Consider the following 10,150-nt stretch of genomic DNA (forward strand, 5'->3'; position numbering starts at 1 on the left):
AAAACAATTTTGCAAAGTAAAGTGGGATGGAAGTCCTCCAGAATTATTTATAAGATATATAAAGCTCTTTGCCAAGTATTTAGTTTTATTACACCAAAATTAATTTATGGATGTCAATTCTTTGACTACGTTGCATGTTTGGACTTTATTGTTACAGAAATCTGATGAAAATTTAAATTGTTAATTGAGCCATTTAAAAAACATTCACTTAGAAAATCATTACTTATCTGTTGTGTGAAATTTTTACTGAGGGAAAAAACATTTTTGCAACACTCTTTCCCTATCATTCAGAAAATAGTTTCCACATTAGTGCAATTTTACTAAGAGGCTCAAATTATCACAAGAGGCTGTCACTCCATCTTGTTAAAATCAGGTTTTCCAGAATAGCTAATAAAACAATAAAACAACTTGTTCTTCTTCCACAGAATAGCAGTAACTCGCCAGGACCAACGAAAGGTCCCACCGTCGCAGCCCGACTCAAACACCTTCAACAGGGCAGCCTGGAGAGACCAAAAACCCGCAAGCAGAAAGAGGATTTCCCCAAACTCCAGGGCCAACAGCAGGTATTCCACTTCTAACCCCTCTGACGCTCCGCCTGCCTCTCCTCTCTGCTGTCACTTCAGAGGAAGCTCCGCCTCTTTGTCCCAGAAGACTATCAGGGGAGCACAAACTGATTTTCACCTCTTCTTCTTGTGTGTTTTAATGTTTGGGTGGCTGGATTTGGACGAGCTTGTTGAAGCATCAAGTTTTTGTCCAGTGTGTTAGATTTTTTTTTTCCATTGATTAACCTAAATTGAGTCAGAAAAAATTCTCATCGTTCATCTTGTTAAAACTGCTGCCTTTAAGTAGCCTGAAGGATACAGCTTATTATGCAGAATGATTCGAACGAGGTTGTATGAGTTTAATTCATGCAGGAAATAAATTCAGAAAGCACAAAGCAGATATGGAAAACAAAATGCACATGGAGGTACAAAAAATATAACATTTTAAAAATAACTTTGCATACGTAATATTAAATATTGCTTAAGAAACACAAAACATGAGCATAAATTAATGTCCTTTCATATTGTTTTTTGAGGCTGACTGTTTATTTTACTGGCTGGAAATACCTCATTCAATCATTTTCACCTAAAACCCCTTCCTGAAAAACATTTTCAATCTAGCTTTTGTCCAAGGAAAAAGGATGCAGTTGTGAACTGATTACCAGCAACAGTTAAATTGGTTGACTCTACAGAATTTACAAAGCATTTGTTGCTTGTTCAAATTAAAATTCTTTTTTTTTTCTACAAGATTCAAACCTGCTGCTCACAGACTGCAACACAAACCCAGTATCCAGGAGTCATAAAAATAATTCTGTAATGATAAAGCCTGACATGACTACATACTTACAGTCCCATAATTAGTCAGGTCATTGTATCTCCACATGGATCTCACTAAATTAGAGAAACTGAATTTATTTGAGTAAGAACAAGCAGGAATAGCTCAACATAAACATAAACAGTTTGTGTTTATGTTTATAAACATAAAATTAATAGAGGAACAAATGAAGAGGTCTGCTGCACCGACACTGGACTTGATAAAGCTCAGTGGACCAGCTGAGCAGATGAAATGGGACCCCACGTGGTCAGGGAACCGCCACACTGAACTCCACATTGGATTCAAATAAGATGAAAATGTCATTCAAAAAGAGTAGCAATCTAGTCCTTCTTGGACTTTGCTTCACAATCGCAATGCCGTTGCTTGTGCACTTTTCTACAACACTTTTTCCTTTTAATAAACCTTCTGCTAATTAACACCAAACACCAAAAATGTCAAAGGACAAAACCTGGAGCTAAGACACTGTGTTGAGGAAATTGAATCAGTTCCTTTCCTCATATTTGGATTTGTGAACTGGAGTAAAACCTCCAGAAAAAATTGAGTCCAGCCTGAGCAGAGTTAGTGATAAACATGCAGCTTTGAGGCCGCAATATTTTTTAATCCATGAATGGATGAATCATATCTGCTCCTTCAGACACAGCCAACTGCTGTCAACCTAGCTATGTTTCTGAGAGTACCAAGCACATCCAGCTGGCCGCTCAGAGCTTTTTCAGTTTTGCTCCGCAGGTTTTCAGTCTTTATACATTCAGAGGATCTCTGCATAGAAAATGTATTCCTGAAACATAAAAGCTCAGATGTTTGTAGAGTAAACAAAGCAAAGCCTCTGTACTGTTATATTACAGCCTCATATTAAGAAGGCCATGGCCAGTGGTTGGAAATCTGTCCAACCCAGCAATAAATCAAATATAATACTCCAACCACAGCTCTGGTGCTAATGCAACACTCAAAACTTTCCTCCACTGTAGTCTGTAAAATCGTAATATTATAATAATATTACAGAAGCAGTTTGGTAATGATAACGAAAGATTGAATTTCAGTCTGTATTGTTAGTCATATTCAATCATGTTCAGTTCAAATATAGAGAAACTGCAGAAAAAAGCTTTACTCTTTAATAGGAACCTAGAATAAATCAAATTTGTTTAAAAACAACATTTTGATGATGTACAAAATATTTGTCTGCCATCAGATAAAAAAGGCCCAAAAGCAACACTTAAAAGTTACAATCTTTCAAAATGTGCAGATACACACAACAAACTATGTGTCGTCACTTTGGATAAAACTGGAAACGTATGATTTATGTAAAAGAAACAAAAATATTTTATGTTAGATGAAGTGGAGTTTAACCCTGTCATACATAACATGACATATATTAAATGCATTCATTTACAGATTTTAAAATCTAATGCAAGTAATTCTTGCAAAAAAAATTAATCACAGAAAGTAAAAATAAAGTAGTGCATATTATTTTGTTCCCAAAATAAGTTTTAAATATGTGCATCAAAATCTCCTATTGGTTTTGAAGACAAAAAATCCTTTTGTGGCCTGTTAGGACTGGCTGAAGTAAGTTTTCTTGTCCAGTTTTAGTATTTTGTTGGGAAAAAAAATGCTCTTCTGTGTCAAACAGTTAGTATATTCCACATGGGGATATATTAAATCTACGCTGCTGCTGACTTTAACTCCACTTTAATTTAGTTTAATGTAGGTACAAATCAAAATGTTATGTGAAGATTTCAAAGGTTATTGAAAAACATTACTGAGCAAGCAGCTTCATGAAGATCACAGAAGACAGCAGACAGGTCAGAGTTGGATTGGAAAACAAGATCTCAAACTTTGAACATTCCACAGGGCTCTCTTCACTCCATGGAAAAATGGAACAAAAAGTATTGCACAACTTCAAACCTACCAATATTCAGCCTTCCGCCTAAACTGAGGAGGGCATTAGTCAAGTTTGACTAAAGGAAAAAGACAAAAAGAAAGTCATTTTTGGCAAAAGTAGTCTGAATTACAGTTTGCTTCAAACTCAGAAAATACATAGAAGAAGTTGCTTTGGTCACTTTCATTTAACCTGCAATCCTGAATAATCAACCAGAGCTAGAACCGAATTGCTTAGATCTAATAATATACATGTGTCAGAAAAGTGGAGTTAATTCTAAGCCCTAAATTTCAAAATATTTTATAAAGACAAAAACTAGATGTCCAAAGCTATCAAAGACGGACTCAGAGTGCTCATTTACATCCCTCTACTCACTAATGTGCAGCTTTCTGTTGATCATTTACATAAAATTCCAATAAACTACATTAAAGCTTGTTGTAACGTCACAAAATGTGAATAAATTCCTGGAAATTTGTTTGTAAGCCTCGGTACCTCGGTCAGGTTCACCTAAAGACTTTGTGCCTGGTTGTTTTCCTGCATCATTTCTGTTGCTCCAAGCCTTTCCAACATTAGTCTCCCTGAACGTAACTTGTTTTCCTGCAAAGGCTCTCGGTTCGCTGAACATTTGGACGGACAAACTCTCTGCAGACTCCCGGATGTCTGATGGGAGGGAAACTGTCTGTCCGGCTCATTTTTCAGCAGTGGCAGCAGAGTGGAGCAGGGGACGGACGGCTTTTTGCTGTTTTTATTCCACTTGGTTGATGAATTTGGCTCGGAGAGAAGCTGTGGAGTCTCCTGCTGCTGCTTCTGCTTCCGGGTGGTTTGAGGAGTCAAAAACTCAAACGTTTTTGACTCTTATTCAGAGCTGTGGGCTCCTTGCATTCCTCCTCCTACACTCCCATTGTCTCTAGCCCTTATTTCTCCTTCTATTCATCTCTTCTTTCTTAAATTCCTCAGTCTCTTATTTCATTCTTGCTCTCTCTCTTTTCCCTTCCTCTGCATTTACTCTTCATCTCCTTTATTCTTTTTTATTTTCTCTTCTTTCCTAAAGTCATCCTTTTACTCTCCGGCCCTTTCCTACACAGCCTTAATTTCCTAGCATCCTGCCTTTTGTTCCTGTCCTCCTTCCTCTTCCTCCTCTTATGCTGCGTCACTCGGAGGAGGAAGGGGAACAGAATAAGGACAGATTTTTCTGTCCTGCAGCTCTGACAGCAGCTCTGCTTCAGCTCAGCGACAGCCGCGCACACGAGGACCGTCACGCCGATGCACCAAAACCTGACGTTCCCATCGGCCAATCAGATCGAATCGCAGAGCAGCAGTAGTGCAGGGATGAAGGGTTTAAGAGATTTAACAAAAACTTGATGTGTCTGTTAGTAAATTTTGATTTTTATGTTTTCTCCCCCTTCACTGCTTCATGTCTCCATTATTTTTTTTTTGCCTTTTTTGCTCTGAAACTTTCCCTCCTCCCTCTGCTTGCTTTTTGGGGCAGTCCTGAGCTTCTGCTGCTCACTGATCCGGCCGATCATCATCATCATTTCTGCCGACGTTTTCCTTCACTGCTTTTTTCTGACATCTTTTTTTAGTCCGTCAGCCAGCCTTTTTTTTTTTTCTTCTCCTCTTCGTCACTTGCTTTGCCTTTTGTCATCCTGTTTGCTTCTCAGGTCTCTCAGGTCTCATCTGGACTAATTACGTGAGGACTGAGTACTCGGATCATTCCACTTTTGGACCTCTAAATCCTAATTCCCACCTCGAAGGTGACTGTTGGTAAAAATGTCACAGTTTGGAGGCAAACAGGAGCTCCTGTTGTCTGCTGAGAAATTAATGTGACTATGCCGATTCATGTGTAAAATTTGGAAAGTGACTGCAGCAGTTCTGGACCTGCGACATCAAGCAGTTTAACACATCTAATGTGTAAATCCATCAACCACCATAACTAACAACCTAACACCAGATATATGTCCCAGTTTTACACTTCATTGAGGACTGGCGGATTCTCTGTATGAGTAATAAAATTAGTTTTTTAGTTTTATTCAGTGAATTCTGCAACAAACACACAAGTAAAAGCTGCATGAGATGTAAACAAAGGATGCTACTTTAGTGTTTCTCTAAATATTACAGGTGGATTTCAGTAAAGAAGAATATAATTGAAAAGTACACGCATTTCAATCATTCACGTCAAGAAATCAATAGAAATAAACTTGAATAATAAAACTGATACATTTCGGTTATTTCAGATTACTGTTTTGAATTAAATTACTAAAAAATTACTTTTTCTTGATCTTCTAATTTACTGAAATTTACCTGCGTTTTGCCAAATCTTGATTTATTAAGATATGAAAGTTTTAACTGGACTTGTCAAACAAAAGTATTTAAATTTATCTATTGCTTCATCCGGCAATGTTGAATAATAACCACAATGGGTTGAACTTGCTTGAAATTTATTTTCTGGCAGCTACACATAAGCAGATGTTTATTACTTACTTTGGTCAGGCGAAATGCATTTTATTATGGCCAAATTAAAACTTCTCAGATATTTCTGAAAACATACACTACTTCTACTTTACTGCTTAGGCCTGTTAGGTCACTTCAATTCTACCCATAATTTATTCAATTCAATTTAATGCCATTGAATAGTATTAGCATTTTTGACTTTTTCTTCGCTTTTTTTCACACACAAATGTTTCAGAAAGTGAAGCTAAATTTAATATTACTGACGATCTGATTCTTTTTTTAATTTAATAAACTGTTTACTAACAATTTTTCATCGATAAGAAGAAAATGTTCAAGCCAACTTGGCCCAATGTGCTCGGATATTTGCCACCTAAACCTGATAGATGATCCAGTTACACTTGGTGGCAACAATAATAACCACCAGTGAGAATCGTGGTGCACTTTTCTTTGCACGATTGATTTAATTGCACTACGTTGGAGGGTTTTCAAGTTTTGACAACATATTTCAGTTTTTGAGAAAGCATTTTTATTGGTTATAGATTTTGCCTTAAATGTAAGATTTTTCTTACATTTCTTCCTGTTTGTTTGAGACATTGAGAAGTGGACTTGCTGGAGTCCTTTTGATCATTGACTTGCATAACTGAAGAGCTTAGAGTCAGAAGTTTGTGGATGGACATTTTTTTTCTTTTTTGCAGATCAGAATTAATGTTTTGATTGATTACTGAAGCTTGTCCAGTTCTGATACCATTATCACACACAGACCATTTGGGACTGTCTGCATAATAATCACACTTTCCATTTAGCCCCTTTTATGTGTCGTCAGTCCACAGAATCTTTACTCAGAAGTGTTGAGGATCATAAACATGAATTTTTGGAAATATGAGACAGACCATTTGTGGTATTTATTGGTTAGGATGGATTTTCTCCTTTGAAATCTCCCCTGGATGACATTTTTTTTTCTTGTTGTTCAGTCATGAACACTGACCTTACTTGAGGCAAGTAAGAGCTTCAGATGTTGTTCTGGGTTATTTTGTGATGTCCTCGATGAGTCGATGCATACCGACCACTCTTGGGAAAGTTCTCCCCATTGCTATTCTTTCTCCACTTGTGGATAATGGCTCTCTGCAATCTAAAAGAGTGGAAATATGCAGCTTTCTCCAAACTGATAGATGTCAAATTTTGTTACTCATCTTTTCAGGGCCGTTTTCTTTTTAAGATCTTTAAGCCTCCGTGCTGTCATTTGGGTTCTAAGCATTTCTGTCCTGGTCTGGTAGTAACCAGGCCTGGGTGTGACTGGTGAAACTGAATGAAAAATGTGAGCAATCCCAGTGAATTTACAGTTCAGCAAAATAAGGAATTATAATTTCACACAAGTTGGTGTTGACAGCGTTTTTTTCTTTAAGCTTCTTTGTAATTAGACTATATCTGTCTGATTAAAAAATAAATAAATTCTAGTATTAAAGTGTTAAAAACAAAGTAAAAACATAAATAAGCATCAGGTCAAAAAGCACTTCAAAGTACACGCCCTCCAGAAGATGAACGAGTCCACTTCATTTACGGAAACAAATTTGAACGCCTTTACTATAAAACTCCCGTTGCAAAATTTGAAGGGGTCTTTATGTTTGCTCAGTTATATTTCTGCAGCTCCACGGACACCTTCGTTTGAACACTTGAGACATGTGCCTTCACTTTACAATTTTATTTACAATTAGCATTTCCCTGAAATAAGAACAGGTGAAACATCCCGCCTACCTGATGCACAAAGGAGAAGACCAGATCAGTCAAGCAAACATTTAACATTCCTAAATGAAACTGTTTGTCTAAAAGTCCTCAGTTTATAGCAGCTGTTCACTCCCACATGTCATCAGAGAGCGCAACTCAAAAGTTATTCAATTAAAAAGCCTTAGGTTTAAAATTAATGAACATTCATGCTTATACATGATATTAAGGGTGAAACTGGCAACACAGGCATGTTAACATGTTAGTCTTCAATTTAAGTTTTCTTGTAATTTGGACTGAAACAGAAACATGACACATTGAGCTAAAAGGCTTTTGGATCAAAATGAAACCAAACCAGTGTTTCTGAAAGGATTGGTGCTTATACACAAGGGAAACTACAGTAAGAGTTTATAGTTGACTTGTTTATGAAATGTAGGAGCAGATTAGCTGATCCAGACTTAGAAAAGTTTAAATCTGACAGGAAACACTTCAGATGTCTGTATATTAGTATAGAACCATTTAGTTTTTGTTTTAGAGAGAACATGTAAAAAAGGGAAGAAAAAAAGTCATCTATGTTTTATATAATCAAGCTTTTTTTGTATTTTTATACTTGAAGAGGATTCATAAGCATGTAACACATTTATTCTGTAAATTCTTTATTTTTCTGCGTTAAAGATTTTATTTTTTCTGCGAACCATGAAACAAACCATAATCACACGTTGCCGTGGAGACCAGAAAACACCAATAATACGAACTGTAAGATAGTGCCACCACATTTATTTAAAAAAAGCACATGAAACAATCCTGTCACCGATGCTGAGACATCCCGTTTGTAGCCGTTTTATTCTATTCTACCCAACAGTGTGTCCGATTATACAGATTCAGCTGTTTATCGATGGTTTCTTGATGAACGTGTGATTGTTCAACCATTTGTGGATGTTCAGATCATGTATATAAACCCAAATAATATATTACAAATTGATTTTATGTGATTTTTTTATATATATATAAATATATAGAGGGGGAAAAAATACTCCAAAATGGCATGCATACTGTAAACATTCCTGGAAAATCTGCACGCCGGCTGAACTGACGTCTCATTTTAATTCTGTGTATACCTGTGAGTGTACCATAGAGTAAAGAAAACTGTACAGTGACATATAGATTTTTGTATTCTGTTAAAAGCCCTGCTGTCTGAATAAATAAGAAAAAGAAATAAACTATCACACTTGTGAAGAACGATATCTAAAAGATATTTATCAACTAAATGCTGTTCCTTCAGTTTGAAAGTGATGCTTGCTGTGTGGGGTAAGTGTTGTTTGTGAACTGTGAAGAAGAATGATAAACTACAAAGTCAGTATACTGTTAGTACAAACCAACTAATCTGTGCAGAACAAAGCACAAATCTGTGAATGGAAAAGAAAAAACAAAACAAAAAAAAAAACGTTGCTGCTTCATGTGAGAAAATTCAACAAACAGGTTGCTGCTTTTTGTACGTTCCTGTTGTGTTTTTGTGTCAATAAAGGTGACCCTCTGATACACAAGCAACTGTTCAAGACTCAATTTGTTGCCTCAGTTTAATGAAACATCACATAAGGTCTAAATGGACATCCACATGGACAAGAATGAGATTCTGTATGGAAACCTTGAGTAACATCACGATCATCTCACCTCAGTTTAGGAGAAATAAAGGCCATCTCTGCTGACGACCTTTACAGAGAGTGAATTTTTAATGAATCTACCAAACTCAAAGGAGACAAAAAGGATGTGAATAAAAAAAAAAAAAGTGGATTAACTTTTGGTGAAAGTTGAACCTTTTCCTCCAAAGTACGTCTGATTTACTGCTGTGAACAGAAACATGGAGCAGTTATCGTTGGAGCTACGCCATGATGGAGGTTATATTCTCCATCCATTTGAAGGATCACCTGTCTTCATGTGAAGGTAAGAAGGTTTAAAACAAACTTGAATTAAAAAAATCATTTTTCTACAAAATCTCACTTTCTGCTTCAGATTTTTCTTCCTCTCCTCTTGTGCAAAGCTCGGTTTCAGCATAAATGCAGCTCGAATGTTTGTTAGTCTCCTGGCGATGGGCCTTCTGATGAAGATGTAGGACTTGCTCGGCCTTTAATAAAATATGAGTGTTTGATCATTTACCAGCGGCCGAAGCAGCTTTAATCATGTTGACTCTGGAGTCCCTCACCCCCCTCCAGATAAATAAATGTCACAATCTAACGCCTGGAAACTAATCAAATATGTGCTCAGTTAGATCTGATCTGCAGCTTGACGAGCTCAGACGACGTTTGTGAGGATTAGATGAAAGTTTAATGACTCCAGAAGACCAAAGAAGAGTAGCAAGATGAAGATCAGGATCCTGAGGGGACATTTAAACATTAACGGCCCGCAATCATCAGACATTTGATAAATTTGAAGCATCCTCCTGGTCAACCTGCTTCCCTTGGCAATGTCTTTCACCCCAGATTTTCTGTCTAATGGAGTTGAGCAGTGCAACATTTCATTGTTAGTGATGCAGTTTGCTCTAACAGGGCAGTTTTTCAGTCCTTTACTGGCTGGTGGTGGAAGATTATTGTTCTGACCAAAAATACAACCAATTGCTCCTGTGTTCTTTCATTTAACGATGATTGCAGTTGAAGTTTTATCCACACTTTAAAAAAAACCAATAAAACATTAAAGTGTATTGAAGCCGGAGCTTTTGCAACATTTAAAACGATC

The 10,150-nt window shown here is 36.7% G+C and overlaps 1 protein-coding gene across 2 annotated transcripts in view; it reads left to right on the forward strand.

Moving 5' to 3' along the window:
• srcin1b (SRC kinase signaling inhibitor 1b) overlaps window positions 1–8,964 on the forward strand; it is an 86,777-nt gene extending 77,813 nt beyond the window's left edge. For both annotated transcript variants that reach the window (XM_055042786.1, XM_055042787.1), the window contains 2 exons: window positions 426–563; window positions 4,912–8,964. In XM_055042786.1, the coding sequence (XP_054898761.1) occupies window positions 426–563; window positions 4,912–4,944 (171 nt within the window). In that variant the 3' untranslated portion in view covers window positions 4,945–8,964. The remainder of the gene's footprint in view (window positions 1–425; window positions 564–4,911) is intronic.
• The last annotated feature ends 1,186 nt before the right edge of the window (window positions 8,965–10,150 follow it).

The sequence above is a fragment of the Poeciliopsis prolifica genome, unplaced genomic scaffold (assembly GCF_027474105.1).
Source record: "Poeciliopsis prolifica strain line A6 unplaced genomic scaffold, Auburn_PproV2 SCAFFOLD018, whole genome shotgun sequence".
Lineage (NCBI taxonomy): Eukaryota > Metazoa > Chordata > Actinopteri > Cyprinodontiformes > Poeciliidae > Poeciliopsis > Poeciliopsis prolifica.